This window comes from Lontra canadensis, unplaced genomic scaffold, assembly GCF_010015895.1.
Source record: "Lontra canadensis isolate GAN:19392208 unplaced genomic scaffold, GSC_riverotter_1.0 scaffold43, whole genome shotgun sequence".
Classification (NCBI taxonomy): Eukaryota; Metazoa; Chordata; class Mammalia; order Carnivora; family Mustelidae; genus Lontra; species Lontra canadensis.
The window spans coordinates 3,722,332-3,745,099 of record NW_022631037.1 but is presented as its reverse complement, the minus strand read 5'-3'; the positions used below and the strand labels follow the sequence as shown (position 1 = coordinate 3,745,099).

Below are 22,768 nucleotides of genomic sequence, written 5' to 3'. Positions count from 1 at the left end.
TTAGTCAGTACAAAAAGTTTTTATGTACAAAAAACACAATAAAAGATACTACCCGGCTAGCAGAAAGGACTGGGCACTGCCTTCAGCCTTCATTTCCTTGTATCTCAAATCCAACAAGCCCCGAGTGGCAGGAGGAGGCTACCCTGGAAAGAGGAGGCCGAGTCTCCCGGGCCAGGCATTCAGGATCTTCTCCTCTTCCTTTCTTGAGCCTCCACTTGTAATGCAGGCTCTGAGGCAGGAGGCGCCTGCAGCTCTCTGCTCTCAAGACAGCGAGACAAGCCAGAAAAGAGGCCGTGTGAGGACAGGACTAATGGTGGGGTCACCCCACCCTGGGCTAACCCAGCAAGCCTGCCCTGGCGTGACAGCCGCTCGCAGGAACTGAAATATGCAGAGAGGCATCGCAGGTCTCCAGTGGTACCGCCGCCTGGCAGAGGGAGGCCCTGCCGAAGAGTAGGCAGAGGCACCGGCCTGGGACTCTCTGCTCTTCTGGGTCTCAGCAGGCTGGTGGGGTCGCTGGGGAGAAAGATGAAGAGGCAGGATGACACCAGCCTCAAACATCACCCATCTTATCCTCTTGCACAGGGGGGAAGGGGGACAGGGCCGCTGCGAGCTAGGAAACCATGGTCCCCGAGGGGCTCACGAGGTCCTGGGGAAGGCTTTCTCGGGCCTCCTGCATGCGGCGCCGGGCACGACGAAAGGCCTCTGTGAGGGGAGCAAGTGCAGTGGTCAGCCACCGTGGTGTGGGGAGAGGTGGGGCTCGTGCCGATGTGGGGTGGCCGGCTAAGGGGTGGAGGGAAACCTACCCAGCACATTGTGAACGGAACTCTGCTGGCTGAACCCTTCCAGACGGTCCAGCACGCTCCGCATCCTTTTCCGGAGGGAACTTGACTCCATGAAGGCCCTGCACAGAAGCCCAGCACATGGTCAGGGCTGCTGCCCAGCCCATGGGGTAAGGCTCCCCGAGGCGGAGGGCCGGGGTCACTCACCTGGACTGCTGTAGGCAGTGCAAGCGGAAGGTGACGCTGCCAGTGGTCTCGGTGCGGAAACCAAAGCGGCTCAGACGCTCCCCCTGAGGCATGCAGTTAAGACAGCGTCAGGTTTCTGGGGGTTCTAGACCCCAAGCACTGTGCAGACCCATTCTTACTCCCACTCTTGGAAAAGAGATCCACTGGGGGGAACTTCCTTCCAGCACCCAGACTCCATCACCTCAAGGCTAACGTGGGACTCCCAACTGTACATCAGGGGATGCCCCAACGTCAGCTGAGAATAAGCAGTCTGAGAAGAGGCCTGCCAATCCTCGCCGCCTTTGGTGACTGAAGCCTCAGTGATGGTCTGGAAGGAGAGGCCAGTCACTCTGACAGGACTTTAAATCTACTCATTTCCCGAGATCTCCCAGGATAGCAGTGTAGATGTCTGTACCTGGTTTAAGATGTGGCCATGACCTCCAGCTGAAGCCATGGGAAAGAAGGGACTAAGTAATAATGAAGCAACAAAGGGGCCTTAACCCTGATCCCACCTTCTGCAGAAGAGATAGGAACCTAAGCTCCCAACGTGAAGTCTACCCTGAGACAAAAGGTACCTTGAAGGTTCCTGGTATCCGCACGTAGGAGAGGTCCTCCAATTCCAGAGAGCCGCCGATGAAAAACCTCCTCAGCTCAGCCAGCGTGCCGAGCTCCATGGGCCTCCACGTGGGGACTGTCAGGGTGTGCGAGCCTGTGCCGGGAGAGTGGGGCCTCAGCCAGAGAGGGCATGCGGTCCCTCACTGGACTCCCAGCAGTGACATAAGCCTAGCCACCACTGGAACACCTTGTCTGGGGACGACCTGACCTCTGATGAGGGGATCCTGGTGGTCTGGGGTACCTGTTTGGAGGTCAGTCAGCTAGAAATTCACACGTCAGCTCTGCCAATTATTACCTGTGTTCCCAGCAGAAGTTTCTTCACTCCTCCGAGCCCCATGCCCCTCACTAGTAAAAGGGCAATGGTAATGCCTCCACCTTGCGGAGTGGCTGGTGGGAAGCACGTAGCACAATGCCGAGCGCCAGACAGGACACAGTGGCTCTTATTTCAGAATGAGTGCCGATCCATTCAATACACGGATGCCAAGAGCCCACCCTGCCTGAGCGCCTCCCTCTAGGCTGCAAGTCAAAACAGAGGCGCTCGGAGCAGATGCCACAGACACCCGGGCTGCTCGGCTTCCTAGTCAGCTGCAGGCTCGCTAAGCTGTCTCTCAGGGAGCAGGGAGAAGGCCTCAAAGGAGCAAGGAATCCAGCAAATTCAATGCTTCTAATTCCTAATTGTGCCTCCTCCTCCCTGGGAGGGGCCAAATGTTTGAGAAGTGTTAGTCTCAGTCCTCGGAGCTGGGGCATGTGGGCCACGTGGAGGGCGGGGATGAGACGTCACCTGGGGTGGCAGGCAGCATCACAGCGCCATAGCCTTCCACACGATACCTCTGCCAGAAGTCCAGCGAGAGGACCTCACAGTAGAGCACAGGCCACTCCGGGAGGGCATCTGGGAAAAGTGAGAGAAGCAGCCAGGTCACAGGAGGCCTTCCCCCCACCAGAGGACAGCCTGGGCCCAGGATCTACTGAGCTACTCACCAGCAGATTCGTCTTCATGGAGGAAGGAGGCCTCAAATGTGAACGGGTAGGAGAAGTAAGCCACCTTATCCTAAACAAGAGAAGTGTTATTTCATACTCAGGGTCATGGAGTAGGCAAGGCCTCACTGAGAATCTGTTCTCTCTGAGGCCAGTGACACCTTCACAAGGGAGAAAGAAAAACTATCCCCCCTCCCAACAGGGGAAATAAGAGGCTGAGAGGGGACGGGGCACCCACATATAAGCTGCTACCATCCTCAGAAAGACAGAGAGGGAAGCCCTGCACCAGGCGGCAGCCTGAGAGCCTGCAGAGAAGGGCCGGACGCAACTCTGACTGCTCCCCCGGCTGGTGGCCCGATAATCTCCAGAGTCCCGCTCCTGGCCAGAGAGCCCTCCTGTCCTCCGTACCATCCCCAGGGATTTGGTGGCACAGGTCTGTGTTATTCCTGAGAGCTGCTGGAATGTTGGGCTTGACCAATCTGAAAGCCAAAGACCATATATGGTAAACTGACCTGGGAGGGAGGTAGGGAGTTGAGAAAAGAGCAAAGTTCCTTCACCTCTTCATGCGTTCACACACACCATCGTTCACCTAACATTTGCTGAGTGTCTCCTATGTGCCACGACCAGTCACTGGGGATATAGTGGTCGGCAAACAGAAGTGATCCCTGTCTCTCAAGGAGCTACCATGCCAGCTTGCGGGGAACACAGACAACAAACCAACAAGAGGCTATCAGGTAGTGACAGAGGCCGTACTAAATACAGAGCAGGCTCTTAGATGGGGTGGTGAGGAAGGACCTCTCAGAGGAGACACTTAGGCTGAGACCTGAACTCAGTCGTGCAAAGATATGACAGAAAGGGTTTCAGACAAAGGAAATGACCTCCAAAAGGCCCTAAGGAGGAAATGAACTTGGCATGTTCAAAAACAGAAAGTATGACTGGAATATTGTAAGGGAGAGATCAGCAGGGGCCAGCTTGCTCCAGCTTTGGAGCTGGGATCTTAGTCTAAGTGGGAGGGAAAGCTGTTGGGGTTTAAAGTTCAAGAAAGATACAACTAATTTACATTTTCAAAGGTTCCATTTGGCTGTGGTGTCTGTGGCAAATGAACTATAAAGGAAGCAAAGGGGTAAGTTAGAAAGTTAATTCATGGGCCTGGGCAGGAGATGGAGGAGGTTTCGTGTAAGGTGCTTGATAGAGGAGCCAGGGACATCTTTGGAAGATAGAGCGAACAGAAACTGTTGAGGGAATGACTAGCTGTGGGGAGCTAGAGAAAGTGAGGAATCGAGGATGTCTCGATTGTTAGTTGGCAGCAGCAACTAAGTAATGACAACATCATGTCCCTTAGGGAAGACCATGAAGGCCGGTTTTACACAGGAGGGAGAATCAAGAGTTCTTTGGATCATGTTAGGCAGGAATGACAAGCAGGTATGAGCCTGAAGTTCGGGGGAAAGGCCAAGGCTAGAGAGAATACTAGGGGCCTGAGACATACGTAGTAGACAAGCCATGAGATGGATGGAACCACCTAGAAAGACTACAGAGAGGGAGTAATAGAAGGCCCAGGCCCAGCCCTGGACACTCTACAGCTCTGAGACCAACAGATGAGCCAAAAGCCAAGGGGACTCATGAGCCACCAATGAGAGCAAAGAGAGGAGCATGGAGCCAGAAGCCAAGAGGATAGTTCAAGTGAGGAAACGTGAGCTGTGCCACGTGCTTCTCAGAGGTCATGTAGCAGGAATGCAAAGATGTCACCACAGGATTTGACCACTTGAAAGTGATCTATGACCTTGAAAAGAACAGTTACAGTTTCTTTGAAAAAGTGGGGAAGCCTGGGGCGCCTGGGTGGCTCAGTGGGTTAAGCCTCTGCCTTTGGCTCAGGTCATGATCCCAGGGTCCTGGCTGCCTCTCTGCCTACTTGTGATCTCTGTCTGTCAAATAAATAAATAAAATCTTAAAAAAACAAAAACAAAAACAAAGTGGGGAAGCCTGACTTAATGCCTCTACAAAACTGTCAGAATGGGTATAAAAGAAACTTGGGAATATTACTTACTAGTAGATGGCAATTCCACAAAGAAGTGGACGTAGAGATTGTCATACTCATAGCCTTGCGCTGAAACTAAGAAAACAAGAAACGATTTTAGCTTATTCTCCTGTTGCCCTTGGCACCCAACCCTGTCCTAAAGGGCCTATGCACTTTGGGAAGCAAGGCCCTTGAGGGCCAGGAACTCCCTGCGCTTCCAGGAAAGGCTCACGACTGAGTTTCCCAAGTAGGGCAGACAAGCCAGCACCTCCACCAGGGTGGGGCGGATTACCTCGCAGCTGTCGGGGCCTTGCCCAAGCATCAGGGGATCCCTGTCTGGCAAGGCACTTACCCACCTCTCCGTTTACAAAGAGCCGGAGGGCACCTGGTACAGTCTAAAGAAGAGAGAAGTGGGACAGGATCAGGAGCCAGGGAGTCCAGGGGAGTCAGCACTCGTCCTCCAGCCCGTTCACCAATCCCTGGAAGACCTGACACTGGCAGCCGCCATATGCACTGCCGTGTGCTTCCTCCCCGCTCCCCACTCACTCAAGCAAGGCTGGGGGGTGGGCGGGAGGTGTAGTGGGAGAGGTTCTCAAGCAGACTCTGCGCTGAGCATGGAGCCCAACGCGGGGCTTATCTCATGACCCTTATCTCATGAGATCACAGCCTGAGCTGAAATCAAGTGTCGGAGGCTTAACCAACTGAGCCACCCATGCACCTCTGCTATATTTTAAAACACATAACAAGAACTGTGCTCTATATGCTAGTCTCTGATTTCCTTCTGGCATGAAGCATATGTCCTTTAAGAGACACGCTGTTACTCAGCCACAGTCCGAAAGCTCTGGCTAAAGCCGGCTCGTGGTGGGGCAGGAAGCCAAGCCACTCACCATCTCAAAGTCTGTGCCCACGAGGCTGCTGAGATACTCCTTGTGCCGGCCATAAAGCTGAGGAAACAAACCATAAGCAAACTCAAGATGCAAACCCAGCCAGACCGGGGTCAGTTCTGAATGGGAGGGACAAAAGACGCTATAACAGGAAATGCCACAGAGAGCCCAGGCTGAACCATCCACACCGCCAACTTTTTCAAGTAAAGCACAGAGGCTCCAGAGTCTGCTGGTCTGGGGCCCAGTCCTGTGCCTGGCACTTATAAGCCCTATAACCTTGGGCAGACTTCTTAGCTTTTCAATCTCAGTTTCCTCGTTTATAAAATGATAATAGTAAAAGCATTCACCTTAAAGTGAGGAAATAAAGTACGTGACAGGCCTCACAGAGCATGGTACATGCTCAAATAAATGGTCATTGTTATTAGTATGTTATGGTAGGATCAAAAGCTCAGGTCTGATATGTCAGCAATGCTTCCTATGTCAGGAGAGGGCCAGTAAGAAAGACCCTGCAACTGTGGGCATGAACCTCAGACATGCTCTCAGCTCCCAGGCACCCAGGCTCATCCCTGCACTTGGAAGGAGGTCACTCTTACATCCTTGAACACACGCTGTTCCCGCTCCTCCTCCTCTGGCTGCGCGAGGGAGGACGCATTGTCCACTGTATACTTCCACAGCTCCTGCTTCTCCCCCTCGGTCTCAATTCTGTAAAGTCAAAGCCACAGAAAGACCAGCTCTGATGAGATCTCTCCAGACCTAGCCCAGGAATGAGCCATCATTGGCCATACACCTTGCTCGAAGCAAATGAGGACGAAAGTGGCCAGAACGATGAGCAGGTGAGGGAAACAAAATGGAAAAGCAGAAAGAGCATTAGGGTGGACATGGAGCGTGGGTTGGGGGCCCATTTCTGCCTCAAAGTCACGCGGAAACCCTAAAGCATGACATTCCTGGCAACCAGTTCTCTCACCTGAAAAACAAACAGGGAGCCTTGGGTCATTTCTAATTTATAGCTCTTTTACTGTAAGACAGGGAGGTAGCAAGAGGCAGGCCAAAGGAAGAGACCTGGCTGAGCCCGTCCCACCCTGCTCTGGCTGGTCCCTGCAGGCAGCAGCACAGAGAATTATTTTCACTTAACTACGCCAATGAAGTTACTTAGCCCTTTCACACTCGTACAGCTGCCCACTTTCCGAGAACAGGGTCCCCAGGGTGCTAAAGGTCTCTTATAAAACAGAATACGAACCATTAGCTGGGAATTTAGAAACCAGGACAGATGAAGGACTTTCTCAGAATCTCCTCAATTTGGGGCAAGAAGTGAAGCCAAGAAAAGGAATGCCAGTCCCCACGCCCCCTCTCTTCCTCTCCTCACCTGTAGGGTCCTTTGAGGCCAGTGAAGTCAGGTTTTACTGTGATCACACCATTGCTGTCCACTTTCAGAGTACAGAGGACATGTTCATACTTCTTATAGCCAAGCCTAGAAACCAGGAAATCAACACCCCGGTTCAACACTGCTGGTCCCACTAACCAGAGAGAGGAAGAGGTAGTCAGCCCACGTCAGGGGAGAGGACAGAGGCTGGGCTGGAGTGAGAACTGCCATGGTCAAATGCCTTCTTCTGAGTGGGACTAAGAAGAAAAAGAAGAAACAGTCCCTCCCTTCTGCATTCCCCAGGGGGACTCTAACAGGGTACGTGATGGGTGATGAGAAGAGGAGGAGGACCTGAGCTGGGCAGTGAGGGCTTCACTCACTTCCCGTAGGGTCCCAGGTCTGCCATGATGTACATTGTCTGAAGAGGGGTGTTGATGACATGGTTGCTCCTGACAAACTCTTCTGAGGGTTCCCAGGTGACAATCCGTGACTTGAGGATGCCGCCCTCCCTGGAAGACACCACAGGAAGGCGGCACCCCCTGAAGAGCCCAAAGGAAGCACCTGGCGGAGCACACCCAGAGGAGGCCTCCTGCAGAACAGGAAGCTCGAGGTGGCAGACATACCCAGACACTGGCCTGGAAGGACTACAAAGCCCCCGCCCCAACCCCCTACTTATCTGTACTCACATCCCTCGCCTGTCCTGCCGTCGCCGCCTGACATTGGCCATCCGTTCGACCAAGAATGATGGTGCCTCCCGGGCTGCGGTGGTCATTTTCTGACAGTGCTAGGGAAGGAGAACAGCCCTGTGTGACCCATCTGGTCAGGGCCACGTGGGATGAAGTGCTGAAGGCAAGCCCTCCTTCTGACACCTCATCTGGAACCTGTATCTAAGGGGTACACCCACCTCCCAGTTATAAACATTAGGGGAGGGGAGCAGTGGCACAAAGAAGCCAAAGAAGATTCCTACCATGCCTTGGTTTGTTCCAAGATTTTAGCAGCATATCATCCGTCAGAAAGGAGTTTATTTATGCTAATATTAAAATGAGTCTGTCTGCAGGGGTGCCTGGGTGGCACAGTGGGTTGAATGTTCGATTCTTGGTTTTGCCTCAGGTCATGATCTTTGGGGTCCTGGGATCGAGCCCCTCATTGGGCTCCACGCTCAGCACCGGAACCTGCTGGAGATTCTCTTTCTCTCCCTCCGCCCCTCTCCCACCATGCACATGCTCTCTCTCTCAAATAAATAAATCAATCTTTAAAAAAAAATAAATGAGTCTGCAATCTCTGACTACATACCAACAAAAAGTTGGGTGAGTGTGCCTGGTAGATGCTGATGTTACCAGGTACTTGGAAGATGCCAAATGGGATACAAAGTATCCTGTGAAAAGTCCTCCCATGGGTAATTCAGCACTAACTAATTTCATTTACTTTTCTAAAACAGAAAACCCAACTTTTATATGCTACCTAACATAAGCATCAGTCTTTCAAAAACATTCATTTAATACCTGCTCCTTACAGAGCTACAAAGGTCATAGGCAAAAATCAGAAAATACAGGCTTTTCTCTCAAGGAATTTTAAAAATCTCCTGAGAAGAAAGAATATGTCATACGGGGACTGAGGCAAACGTAAGGGTTTGTGAGCACTGGGAACGGAGCAGTAAGCCACCCCCCACAGCTGTACTGAAGCCTTCTTGAAACCTATAGATTCAGAGTTGTGGCTGCATTATCTAGATGGTTCAAGTCTCCACCCACCTGCCTCATCTCATGATGCATGGAGGAAGTCCTCCCCGGGTCTCTAGCCTGCCTATCATGAGAGACACTGCCCGTTCCCCCAGGCCCTCCAGCAGGTGGAGAAGGAGCAGCAGCCACACCACCTGAAGACTGGGCCCGGACTCCAGCTTGGCTACCAGCAGCACAAGGCAGTTTCTGGAGAGGCTGCCTGTCTGAATAGGCTTCTGGTTTAACACACAGAACCCAATGAGGCCAGAAAGCTAGGGGAGGGAAAGAAGGAAGCTATGGAAGCCCAGGAAAAACAATACCTCCTCCACATTGGTGTATCTATCAGAGTCTGTGTAGGTAAAAATTCGTCGGTTCTTCCTGCCACCCGAATCCTCCAGTTTCAGGATCTCTTGTCGGTACTGATGATCCAAAGGGCTCTGACAAGCTGCTTCGTTTCGGTACAGATCTACTTCAAACTGAGGTCACAAGGACACAGAGATCTACTGAGAATATGTCAAACTTTGGTTTCTGTAACGGTTTCATCAAATCAGTTCTATAGAGCCAATGCAATTCGATATGTTCCCACAGCCAACTTCCACTTATCTGAACTAACTGAGGGCAGGGGATCCAAAGGATGTTAGAGCTAAATGGAACCAGAGTGAGGGTCTAGTCCAATTAGACCCTAGGTCTAGGTCTGGGTCCAGACCCTGTTACAGACAGCAGATTTCACCCAGAATTGACAAGTGTTTTACCCAGGATCACAGAACTGGGTAGTGTCATTCACTATGTTATATTGCCCTTTAAACACAATGGGGGCTTAGGGGGGTGGCACCTGTGTGGCTCAGTCGGTTAAGCAGGTCTGCCTTTGGCTCAGTTCATGATCTCCAGATCCTGGGATCGAGCCCCATGTCAGGCTCCATGCTCCATGGAGAGTCTGTTTCTCCCTCTCCCTCTGCCACTCCCCCCACTCATGCTCTCTCTCTCTCCCTCCCCCCACCCAAACAAAAGGATAAAATCTTAAAAAAAAAAAAGGGGGGGGAGTATAAACTGCTATAATTTTCTGGAAATCAGTTAGGTGATATGCATCAGGAAGGCTTCCCTGCTACCAGCCAGGTGAAGGCGGAGTAGGTGGATGTAAACTGAGTGGAGAGGTGGCATGGGCTCACCTGGCTGAAGAGCTTCTCCTGCCACCCAATCACGACCTCTTCCTCTTCCTCTTCCTCTGAGCGGTGTCCACCTCCAAAGACCACAGAGTGAGTCAAACGTTTGAGTCAAATCAGCCCCACCTTTCGCTCTGTGACTGGTTATAACCCAAGTCCCTGCTCTAGTATTTGCCACAAAACCAGCTGGAGTTTGGGGATTTATTAAGCGCTCACTCTAAACAAAGGTTGGAGAGGCTGGGGATGTATGTAGAAGCCAAGATTAGGACCTGCGCAGTCTTAATTATCACTGTAATTTGAATAAAAGGAAAGCATGGCTCCCAGGAATTATTTAATCTAATTCAGTGTCAGGAGTCAAATTCAGAATATAGTCTGGATAGCTCTTCCTCAATCCCAACTGTCCACATTTGCTAGAAAGGAGCCCTGGCGTCCTTGTCTTTACTGTTCCTGAAGCCATACGTCTAGAACCACAGGCACTGTAACCTTAAGAGGCAAACCACCAGAAGAGAAGAAGAAAAGCAAATAAATTATTATTTAAAGAAACAAACCGAATACACTCTTGGCTGAGTATGCCTTTTTGAGACATGTGCTTCAAAACACACCAGCCCACACTCATGCCTGGGAATATATCTGAACAGATACAACACATGCAGAGAGACTAGTGATTTAACACAAACACACTGTCCTCTCTTTCTCATTCTTCTGGCTTCTGAGATAAGGAAACTGCAGAAGCACAGTTGGTGTTAATATGTACCTTTTTCAAGCAGACCCCAATTTTAAAATTGTTTTAGGTAGTGGGCATAAATATACATATAAATATATATATATTTAAAGTATACATTTATACACTATATACATGTATGTAGTACACACAATGTATATATGTATGCATAGTACAGACATTTATGCATAGTATACACATACATTAGGAGTTTGGAGCGTATTTTCTCTTAGCAAAAAATGCCACAATCAGTATCTAGTTTGCCAGCAGATGTTTAACATATCAAAAGTATAGTCTTCTGTCATTTTACAACATCTGGCCATAGTTCAGTTCAGCTCTTGATGGCAAGAATCATGTCTTACTCAATTTTCTTAACACAACATAACGGAATAGTTAAAATTGCTTGAGATCAAATCCTTGCTTCAACATTTACCAACCACGTGACCCTGGGCAAGGAACACAACCTCTCTATGCCTTTTCTCAGACTACAGATCTGGGCCTACTCTGTCTTAAAAGGCAACTACCGCTCCAGGCCCTTCCCCAGGTCCCCAAGGGGTCGCATCACCACCCTACACCCACTGGCAGTTGGGTGAGGCCTAAAAGTGGCCAAGTCTATGAGGTCCTTCCCAGGCTGGGCAGCAGGCTGGTAACGGAGGAAGTTGCTGGATGTGATTCTTTGCAGGTGGACTCTGTCAGGAAAAGAAAAGCCCAGAACACTCATTACAAGACACACAACCTGAAGATGAACACAGAGCAAAGATGGGAGGAACAAAAGAAAGAAGAGGGTGGGGCTCCAAGATGTGTTGTGTGCGCGTGAGCACGGCCGGGGGTCTTAAGGGGGAAGAGTGCGGATAAGTGCATTGGGTACAGAGCTCTGAGGAATTTGAGAAGGGCAGAGGCTTGAAAGGGTTTGGGTAGGTCTGGAAGCCGTAAGTGGAGAGGGTTGAGGGTAGTGAGGGAGACGCCGGGAGACCAGGAGGCAGAGTCGGGATTGAAAGCGCAAGTGGGGACTCAGCAAACAAGAAGTGAGGTTCAGGCTCGAATTATCTGAGAGCATAAAAGCACAGGGCTCTGGGACGATGCGACTACCGGAGGCGCAAGTTGCGCACGGGGTCCCGGGAGCGATACACAGCCTCCCCGGTGTCAGTGCTCCAGACCGTCTCCGCCATGACAGCTGTGACTCGCCGCGACAGCGCCGGAAAGCGCACCGCCCCCAGTTCCCCTGGCAACAGGGACGCGGGGCTCGGAAGGCGGAAGAGATGCTGCGCGCGCAACCTAAGGTTCCCGGCGCTGCGCCGCAGGCTCGCGCCCAAAGCGGGTCGGACCCTGGTGGAGGCTGTGAGCGCGGTCCGTTTGGGGTACTGCGGGGTCACGGCTTACCACGTGTGCGACAAAGCTTGCTCACACCTAAGACTGCACTTGATGCACTTTACAAATGAGGAGACCAAGGCAGTGCCATCGGCCCCTTTCACGTAGATTCAGAAATGGTGATGGGGGACCAGACCCAGGTGACCTGAGACCCAGATTCGACTTTTCTCACCACGCCGCACTGCCTTCCACTGAATGCTCGGAAACTGTCCTGAAAATCGGTGGACGTGACTCACAGAATGCACCCATTCTTCCCAAAGGAGTCAGGGAAGGCGTTGGCACTTAGACAAGAAAATATATTCTTGGAAGAAAACCAAAAAAAAGTGTCAGAAGAGTTAGTAGTCCTTGTGTTGGTATTCACTGAGCCGGAGAAAGAAGAAACAAGGAAGCTAACAGTAAGGAAGGAAAATTTGTTATTATTGAACTGGGTTTTCCCCTGTATGTGTTATTTCCGGATTTTTAAGCCACCTTAAGATACTCTACCGGCCCCCTGAAAAGTCAGCAAAGTGCTATCCAGAAGTTATGCTTAATTGGACGATCAAAGCAGGGACACATCATAACCGGGAGTCTGGCTCCCTGGCACCTTGGGTTAGGTCAACAGTTAATCAGCCTTTGATACTTGCCACTCCCCCAAGAGAGTAAGCAGTTGTCCTCTGAACTCAGTAATCTCCTGCCAGTTTGATTATATGGCACTGGGAGTCCTGGACAGCATAGCTGCTGTTGTGTAACACCAAGGACTCACCATAATAATAGTGCCATTATTTAGTATCTAATGCAACCTGGGCACTCTGTTTGCAGTATCCCTAATCCTCATAGAAAACCCTTAAGTAGGCATTGCTACTTCCACGTAATGGATGAAGTCAGGGAAGGCCAGGGCTTAATGGGCTTACTAAGGTTGAACTCTTGTTAAGTGGTGAAGGAGCTGGGATCCAGGTCCTTCTTTCGAAGCCTAAACACCTTCTACTCTGCCTTGCAGCCTCTCACCTACCACTGAGCTCATTAGTCCATAAAGGCACACAATCTCCAACGTGGGAAACAATTATTTCAACAGATGGAACTATGGAGGCTTCAGAATACTTGCTCTTAAGAAATAGTCTCATTTCTCCTTTTAAAATTGTAAATAGACAACACTATGCCACACAAACAACAAATGACAAAGGCGGAGCATGCAGCAAGAGTTTAGTGTAGGGGCGCCTGGGGGGCTCAGTGGGTTAAGCCTCTGCCTTCAGCTCAGGTCATGATCTCAGGGTCCTGGCATCCAGCCCCGCATCTGGCTCCCTGCTCAGCGGGGAGCCTGCTTCTGCCTCTGCCTGCTGCTCCCCCTGCTTGTGTTTTCTCTCTCTCTCGCTCTCTCTGACAAATAAATAAGCTTAAAAAAAAAAAAAGCAGAAATTAATCTGGAAAACTCTGAATAGTTGGTATTTAGCATCTAAATAATCAATTTTTCAAGAAAGAAGTCATAATGGAAATTAGGAAATATCTTGAACTGAATGAAAAGGAAAATACAATGTATCAAAATGTTGGGTATGCTTAGAGAGAAATTTATAGTATAAAATGCTTCTATAAGAAAAGAACTCTCAAACCAATAATCTAAATTTCAGTTTTAATAATCTAGGAAGAAAATAAAACCAAAGTAAGAAGCAGGGAAAGAACAATAAACCTAAGAGCAGAAATCGATTAAATAGGAAACATAAAGATAATTTTTTTTTAAAGCCACATCTAGAATGGTGGAGGAAGAATCTCAAAAACTGATTTGTTCATAAAAGCAGTGAGAACGCTGGCAACGCTTATCATCAACTTTTTCAGAAATTTAGAAGTTAACCAAAGGCATGCGATAATCCAAGGAGCATTTATTCAAGCAAAACAGCCATATTTCAGTAGGAACCGAGAGATACGCGGCATTTTAATTGTCCTCTTTCCTCTCCCCAGCTCAAGCTTACTGTGAATAGCCATTTCCCCTTGGGGGAATGTCAAAAGCAATGACATTGCTTTTGTTTATCATTGCAGTTTCTTAATACTGCGGCTGCTTGAGATGTTGATAATAAGTGAAACAACCAAGAAACTAACCAAAGCCTCGAAAAGGAAAAACTGGGAACTGATATGCCCATTGGAGTTTTCCAAAGCTCCGATATTATCCTGGAAATCTAGAAGACCACATACATGTGCAGGGTGGTGTGTATATCCAGGAAAGACATGAGATGCTTGACTCTATCATATCTATATCCATATATGAGAAATAGAGAGCTTATAAAAGTATAATGTTTATATGAAAAGAATTTTTATATAAATATGTTCAAAGAACTAAAGGAAACTATGTCTGAAGAATGAAAGGCATGTAAGAGAGTGATGTCTCACCAAACAGAGAATATCAGTAAAGAAATATAACTTATTTTTGAAAAGAAGCAATAGAAATTCTGGAATTGGAGAGAACAATACATGAAATGAAAATTCACTAGAGAACCTCTGTAGCACATTAGCACTGGCAGAAGAATGAATCAGCAAACTTGAATACAGGCCAATTAGTTAATCCCATACCCAGACCTTGGTTTCTTACTACCATACCATTCTACATTACAAAGCCATCAGGGCTCATTGGAGAAATGATTGGTTCCTTGAAAGAAGCAGAATGGAACCATAGGCACCTCTGGGCTAGGGAGCACCCATTAGAGCAATCCTGAGGTAGGTCGTTGTATGAGCTGTTGACAGCGTGCTTAGCAGCTGGTCAGGGGGACCTGGGCAGGGCACTAACAGCATCTGTTACAAGTATGTTTGAGGGAGGCGATCCTAGGAAACACCAGCATGTGAGTGGGGCTAAACCCAGGCCAACTCATTGAGGGCATTCCTTTCCCTTGCTTCTTCCAGGCAGTGTATGAACAGGTGGAATAGGTGGTACAACATGGGTGTTTGCACACTGACATCACCAGACTTGGTAGGAGAATAAAATAGGTCTGTGCTACCCAGAAGCTCAGCTTCTGTAGACGTTCCTTCATATGCCCTAGTCAGATCTCAAGTGCCTTTGCCCAAGAAATATACCCTGTTTCTGATAATTAACTGCTTTTATCTTGGGCAGCCCCATTTTCCCTACAGTGTGTCCCAACAGGTTAGCCCAGGTCTTCAGTGACATGTCAAGACTTGGAGCAATAGGAGTGTTCTAAATAGTAGGACTCTGATGACATTGGCTTCTACGGCCCCTCCCCCCTCCAAGAAGTTTCAATTTTTAGAAATCTTTAAAATTCACCTTCCGTGCTCCTCTCTCCCTTGGTATCTTCATAGTTCTTTTAATTTCCTCTGGGGGCACCTGGGTGGCTCATTTGGTTAAGCATCTGCCTTTGGCTCAGGTCATGATCCCAGGGTCCTAGAATCAAGGCCCACATCGGGAGTCCCAGCTCAGTGGGAAGCCTGCTTCTCCCTGTCCCTCTGCTGTTCCCCCTGCTTGTGCTCTCTCACTCCCTCTGTCAAATAAATAGAAAATTTTAGGGGTGCCTGGGTGGCTCAGTGGGTTAAGCCTCTGCCTTCAGCTCAGGTCATGATCTCAGGGTTGTGGGATCAAGCCCCGCATCGGGCTCTCTGCTCAGAAGGGAGCCTGCTTCCTGCTCTCTCTCTGCCTCTCTGCCTTCTTGTGATCTCTGTCAAATAAATAAATAAAATCTTTTAAATAAATAAATAAAAATTTTTTAAAAGAAGAGGAAAAAAAAAAGCACTGAGCAAAGAAGCAGGTTGCTACCAAAAGCAATGAGCTCCCCAACCTGGAGGTTGTAAGCAGTGACTTGGTGGCCATCTGTCAAGGATGAGGACGAGCAGTGCCTCTTCAGCTTTGATGTAAATGATCTTATGAAAGACGCAGATTCTGAATGGGCAGTCCGGGATAAGGCTTGGGATTCTGTACTTTTTTTTTAAGATTTTATTTATTTATTTGCGACAGAGATCACAAGTAGGCAGAGAGGCAGACAGAGAGAGAGAAGGAAGCAGGCTCCGTGCTGAGCAGAGAGCCCGATGCGGGGCTGGATCCTAGGACCCTGGGATCATGACCAGACCTGAAGGCAGAGGCTCAACCCACTGAGCCACCCAGGTGCCCCCAGATCCTATATTTCTAAACAGCTCCTGGGAGATTACAACGCTGCTGTCCTTGAACCTCACTTTGAGTATATAGGATGCAGTGGGAAATCCTATGATAGGTAGAGAGTTCAACTAGATTAATAGTTTTCAAACTTGCCTGCATGTCAGACTCACCCAGAAGATTTATTAGAAATAAGGCTTCTTTAGCTCAATGGTAGAGATTTGAATTTCCTCGATCAGGAGCAAGGCCTAGACATGTGTATTTTTAACAAGCTTCCCACTAATTCAGACAGTGTTTGGAAACCACTGAACCAGAAGTTTCCTAAATGTATTTCAAACTCTAAGCTTCCTTTTCTCAACAATCTGACAAATATCAGTCAGGATGGGACAAAGGGAGGCCGACAGTGATACATGGTAGCCAGCACAAGGTCAAAACATTTCCCTGTTATAGGAATCTACATTTACACTCACTCCCTTTCCTAGGAACTTGGCTTTTTCCATCCTTTTGCAGAGTGACTTCCATTGTGCTCCTAAAATAGCTACGTTATTGATTTCCTGAGCTCCATCAACCTGTGGTGCTATAACATAAGTATGTTTAAAAAAAAAAAAAAAGGAACTTCCACCATGAGTTTCTTGGAGAATTTTTCCAAAGACAAAAATAGCAAGGAAATCTCGGCCCTGTGTGACACATTGAAAATATCCCATAAACATGAATAACCCAAATGGGGCTTGTTAAAGCCATGATCTCTTGCTCCAGAAGCAGCTGTGAGCCAAGAGTTGCAGAACCCTAATCTAAGGCTATAGATGTTTATTTTATAGATTTAATAAATTCCAAGAAGACAGAATCACAGACAGTGATTCCTGTTTTTCTTACCTGGTCATCATCACTATCCTTTCTTGTGACAGAGTCACATACAGAAGGGTTCGTGGAGATGGCAAAGACCTGGTCCTAGAGCTTGGGGCTGGAGAGAGAGGCTGGACATTCCCCACACAGCAGGGGATCAGAGAAGGGCCGGTGAATTGGTAGGATGCAAAATCCATGGGCTACAGGGGAGAGCCTGGAAAGAAGCAAGTATTGGGGAAGGCCTGTAAGGTTGGCCCTGACAAGTGCCTTGGCAAACGGGCACAGGCCCAGAGGAAGAAAACAGGCATATAGGGGCCTGTTTCTGGGTGATCTGCCCACAGTCCCATCAGTCAGGATCATGTGTCCATCCAGTGTCCCCACAACACACAAGGGTGTTCTCACTGTGGGCCCCCTCTGTCTGACGTTTCCTTCTACTCCTCTACTTCCCCACGTGAGCCCACTTCCCTAACCTCCCTCCAACGTCATCTTGCTCAGGGTAGCCTCCATTACTCTCCTCTGTGTTAGACCCCTGCCACCTGCTTTCAGAGCACATGTTCCCTTATTTTCTGCCATTCTCACAGCTGTAGTTACACAGTTAGAAGTGTAATTAAAAAAAAAAAATTACTCCCAACTCTAAGTTCCATGAAGGCAGAAATCACATTGATTTTGAGTCCCAAGGCATCCCCAGAACTTAAGAGCCCAGCACAGGGTAGGCACTTGTTCAATGAATGAACAATTATCTTTTTATAACTCTTTCTGCTTCACTAACCAATGAGCTTCCTAAGAGGAAGAACCCAGACTTAATTTATCTTTGTATGCTCAAGTAACCCAAACAATTGCTCAATGCATGCTTACTTGGATTGTACTGAACAGAGTTAAATGATCAGGAGTTGCAGTGCCTCAGGGAATGAGCTAGAGTTTGGGGTAGGGGGGTGGGGTGGGCAGGTTGAATTCCAGGGTTTGGACAGGAGAGGGCAACAGTGAGGCCATCAACTCAGAAGCCCAGGTATTTAGATGAAGGGGGGCCTCCTAAGTTCTGCAGTCAGAAGAGAAAAAAGAAAACACAGATTACTGTTAACACTGAAGGCTGGTTTTAAGACGTAATGCTAGGAAAGCCTGCGAGGCTACTTTCTGGTGGACAGACATCCCCACCTGTGTAGTAGCCAGACCCACAGGGACTTCTGAGAGCGGGAAGCAGCTAGCTCCAAACCAAGAGCCGACACCTCAGGAGACAGGGTGGGCCTCATGGTTCCCATTACCTCTCTCTCATCAGACAGCTAGCAGGTCATGCGGGTGCGGGGTGGGGTTCCCCACAGTCACCGAGACAGATGGGAAGTCCAACAGCAGATGCCAAACAATTTTTATTTCCCTCTCTCCCTCTGGTGACACACCACCCGGCAATGAGGACATGGGATTTAAGCAGGTTCCTTTCTTAGTTTCAGCTTTGGACCCTGCTTGGGACTATAGCTGGAGGTTCCAGAGACACTGAGGGAGCACGAAATGTGAAGTCTTAAGAACAAGCTCACGCTGCTGCGGCTGCTGGCCCCCGTGGCTCAGAATGCCTCCTGCTAACCATCTGGCACATGTGAGTCACGCCTCATATGTCTGCATGCCGGATCGCGGGTGGCCCCAGCAGCACCCCAGGAGACAGGCTGGTGTTGTCACTCCCTTTGCCAGCGGAGGAAGCCGAGGCTCAGAGACCGGTTGACCAAGTGACAGCTACTGAGCAGGGTTGTAGGACCCAGTGAGACCTTCCAAGCTCACTGACTGTGACCCCTGCCGCCCAGGCTAGCCAGACGCTTCTCCAGGGGAGCGGGAGTGGCCCAGAGAACACAGAGCACAGGTGAACGTGGCTCATACCGGGGTGTCTGTTTTAGCTGGATGTGAAGAAAATTTTAAATTTTTGTGTAAAAATAAACCCAGATAACTTCTGGAGCAGGACATGAAAGCATAATTCTTGAAAGTGAAAATGCAAGATATCAAACTTCTAGTTAATAATAATGTAACAGTGTCGGTTGATTAATTGTGACAAACGTACCACAGTGACATGTTCACCATACTGGAATCCGGATGTGGGTATGTGGAGCTTTGTGCCCTCTTTGAAGTAATACTGTAAATCCAGAGGTGTTCCGACGTAAAAGTTCTATTAAAAAATGTGAGGCATTAAAAGAATTGTAAGATCTCAGATTCTGCCAGGAGTACCTGCTCACAGTCCCATTTTGTTAGAGGTGCACAGCGGTGATGATTGAAAAGCATCGCCCATGCCCTATTGTTTGCAGAATAGAAGGACATTCTATAGCCTCCTAAAAAGTCTGAATTTCTTTTTTTTTTTAAATTTTATTTATTTATTTGACAGAGATCACAAGTAGGCAGAGAGGCGGGCAGAGAGAGAGGAGGAAGCAGGCTCTCCGCAGAGCAGAGAGCCCCGTGCGGGGCTCCATCCCAGGATGCTGGGATCATGATCTGAGCCAAAGGCAGAGGCCTTAACGCACTGAGCCACCCAGGCGCCCCAAGTCTGGATTTCTTAAGAAAAGAACAAAAAGGCAGAACTGTAAAGATTCTTCCCTCCCGGGGCCTCTGCCCCTTCTTTGCACGGCGAGAAGAGCGACAGGCAAAGAAGCACTGAGCCCACCCCAGGTTCCCACCAGAGTGGAAGGGATTCTATTTTAGAGTTGGTTTAGGCACCACCCTATTCTAGCCTCTCCAACACTTTTCCAGAGCATGTGATCCTTGCACACCCCCAGATCACCTGGGTGGAGCCCCAGCAAGAAGTAGTGAGAACTCATCCACTTACAGGAAGTGTGGAAAGTGCACCCCGTGGCACCCAGCAGGCACCACCCCTGAGGGGTGGGCTAGTCAGAAGGGAAGCAGGCTGCCTTCTCAGGGAGGTCCATTCAGGACTCCGGCCTCCATCCAGCACAGGGACCTCCGGAGGCAACTTTACAAGACTAGGGGCACATGGGTCCTGCTGCTCCTGCATGAGTCTTCAACCACCTGAGAAATAGGCATTGGAGTTTCACCTTCAGGTTGAGAAAGAGCTTCCAGCTGATGTTTTCTCCCAACTATAAAATGACCAAGACTCAGATGTTCCTCATGATCACTCGGCTCTATCTCTGTGCATCTTAGGATGGGCGGTGGGACTCTAACTGGGGGAAAATGAAGGAGAGGAGAGAAAAATCCAGAAATTATTTCCTCCAGCTACACCTGAAAGAGCCAGAGTATTTTAATCAGGCCAGGAAATGGTTTCCAGAAACAGCTTTAGAACTGATAGTCATGAACTTGAACTTGAATGACTAACTTAAGTCAAGGGTTACACCACTGTCATCGTCTTTATAATCAAAACAAATATCATTGATTACTCAGTATAATTTAGAGCTCTTAAGATATCTATAATCTAATTTTGACAACAGAAAAATGTATAAAGAGATAATAAATAGGAAAAGCAAAGGGGAGAGAAAGAACCAATGGGCAGTGCCCTCTGGAGCTTGGCAGATAGGGAAGGCTTCTTGGAGAAGATAGGGCTTGAGATAAACATTGGGCTTGGACAAGAAGGGAAAGAACAAGCTAGGCATGGAGGATGGCAGAAGGAAAGACACAGGAGCAGGAACGTGCACAGCATGTTAGAGAAAAGGAGTAGGTGAGTTTGGCTGGAATGGAGCGCTTGGGTTGGGGGGTGATGTGTGATGGGCTAGGAGAGGTAGGATGGGAGGCAGGATAGAAACTTGGCTTAAACTCAAGACTTTGTCCTTTGGGTAGTGGGAGTTCTGTGGTGAAAAGTCTATTGTACGGGAGGGCTGGGGTGGAGAGAAGTGGTGCCAGGGAGACCAGTGAGAAGGTGTGACACTGCAGCAAAGCTGAGGTAATCCAGAGCAGAACCAGAATGTGAGGAAGGCAAGGAAGTGAGAGATGCAAGAGATTTATGAAGGACAAATGGATAGGAGCTGGTGACTGGGATGTGAGACAGAAGGAAGAAAAAGAGAAAGAAAGGGAGGAGGAGGAGGAAGGGGAGGAGAAGGAAGAGGAGAAAAATAAAGGCATCCAGGAGGACTTAGTGGTTTCCAGCTTGGGTGACTGAGAGAATGATCACATCCCCAGCAGAATTTTACTTCCCTTTTGTCAGCAAGAATCTTCTCATTCTTTTATTTCGATTGTCCCCCCGAACTAAAGAAGACCCCATCCCAGCTGGTCCTGAAAGTGAATAACATGGGATTCTGGTCCCCTCTTTGTGCAAAGAGAACCCGAGGAGATGGGACTGGTACAGAATTGTTCCAGGGGGCAAAGCAGACGGGTACTAGGGCCTATGGATCTGATGACAGGATCCTCAGTGGCGGAGGCTCAGGGAAGCACCTTGGTTATTTAGTGGATCCATTTCTCTTTTCAGACAAGGAAACTGAGGCCTGCAGATGAAGAGTGACTTCCCCAAGGTCACACAGCCAGTGAGAAGTGAGCTAAGACTGGAAGCTGCTTGCTGCGTCTTACTCCAGCACTCCTTGCTTTTCTGCTTGTTGCTTAGTGTTCTTAGTGTTTCATGTGTGTGCGCGTGTGTACATGTGTGCGTGTGCGCCTGTATGTGCACGCATGTGTGTGTGTGCAACGCATGCTTGAGCCCCAGGGGGCGTTTATTGGAGTGATGTTTTGTCTGTGGATTTACCATAAAGCATACCTCACCAAACTCCTCACATAATAACAGTAATAATTCAAGGTTGCTTTCATTGAAAATCTAGAGTTTATGTGTGATTATACGATAATTAGTTTGTCTCCCTATCTCTACACTCAGCATGTCTGGATTTATTTGGGGTCATGTTGTCTTGGCAGAACTCAGATCTGTTGCTTCTCGCAGCCCTATCCCTACATTACCCAGCCAAGGCAGGGAACAGATCTGATGCCTTTTTCATTTTAAAACAAACTTACCAGTTCATCATTTGTAAGCTTAGAAGAGAGAGGGTTGAGAGTAAGAAAAGAAAAAAAATGGGACAGACATAAGGCCAGGTGCTCAGCGAATATCCAAAAGGACAGAGAATGAGAGGAAGGAAGGAGAGACAGAACTCTGGTGGGAAATGGGAGAAAGGCCTTGACCGAAAAAAAGGATTTTCATTTAATGAAGGGAAAGGAGGGACAGCATTCTTCCCACTCCATCAAGGTTCTTGGGGACCTTAAGCCAGAGCACTTGGGTTCCTCCTTCTCGAGGTAGAACAAATGGACGAGGCATAGACAGGGTAACAGCCTATGGAGGGGCGCCTGGGTGATTCAGTTGGTTAGGAGTCCAACTCTTGATTTTGACTCAGGTCATAATCTCGGGATTGTGAAATAGGGCCCCATGTGCCAGGCTCCATGCTCACCGGGGAGTTGGCTTGAGATTCTCTCTCTTCCTCTCCCTTTGCCCCTCTCTATGGCATACACTATCTCTCCCTCTCTCTAAAATGAATAAATAAATCTTTAAAAAAAAAAAAATTGGCATATGGAGCCATGCTGGGGACAAGAAGTCTATTTGTTTGGTGTTCTGGGAAACAAGAAAAGGAAATGCATTTTAGCCAGGAAAGAAAAAAATAACCCGTCCAGCTCTGACTGATAGCCAAGCCACTGGGAGATGGGTGCAAACAGACAGTTGAGGAAGGGACTAGCTAAGCTTCCAAGGAAGATGGCACCTGAAATGGTGGGGCTATGGCGGCATGATCCTTGGGGAGTTTGAGAGCCACGATCACCTTATAGAAAGAGAGGGGCCACTATATCACTAACCATGAGTGTCGCTTTGATCAGCCAAAGGTTTTGTATGCAGCATTCAGAATTCTAATTCTGGAAGGTGGTAAAGGAGACCCAACCATGTTTGAGGTCAGTTGGACTCTATCTTCATTGGTACTCCCAGCCGCTGCTGCTCTATTACTAAAATATCTTGGAATCTCTGTGCTTATAAATGAGAATGTGTTGGCCTTTTTTAGCTTTCTACTGGACTTTCTTTTTTTTTTTTTTTCAGGATTTTATTTATTTATTTGACAGAGAGAGACACAGCAAGAGAGAGAGCGCAAGTAGGGGAGTGGGAGTGGGAGAAGCAGGC

The 22,768-nt window shown here is 48.6% G+C and overlaps 1 protein-coding gene across 1 annotated transcript; it reads right to left on the bottom strand.

The window, feature by feature from the left end:
• On the bottom strand, positions 1-11,633 carry MKS1 (MKS transition zone complex subunit 1). The gene is made up of 18 exons (XM_032871972.1): positions 11,538-11,633; positions 11,028-11,137; positions 9,734-9,804; positions 8,888-9,043; positions 7,539-7,636; positions 7,233-7,361; positions 6,856-6,960; positions 6,086-6,194; positions 5,496-5,552; positions 4,961-5,003; positions 4,639-4,704; positions 3,003-3,073; positions 2,598-2,667; positions 2,401-2,508; positions 1,580-1,713; positions 987-1,069; positions 804-901; positions 1-702 (listed from the first exon to the last, which is right to left on the bottom strand). Exons 1-18 carry the CDS (start codon positions 11,615-11,617, stop codon positions 611-613), a joined length of 1,680 nt encoding a protein of 559 aa, XP_032727863.1. The 5' UTR covers positions 11,618-11,633; the 3' UTR covers positions 1-610.
• Between the last annotated feature and the right edge of the window lie 11,135 nt (positions 11,634-22,768).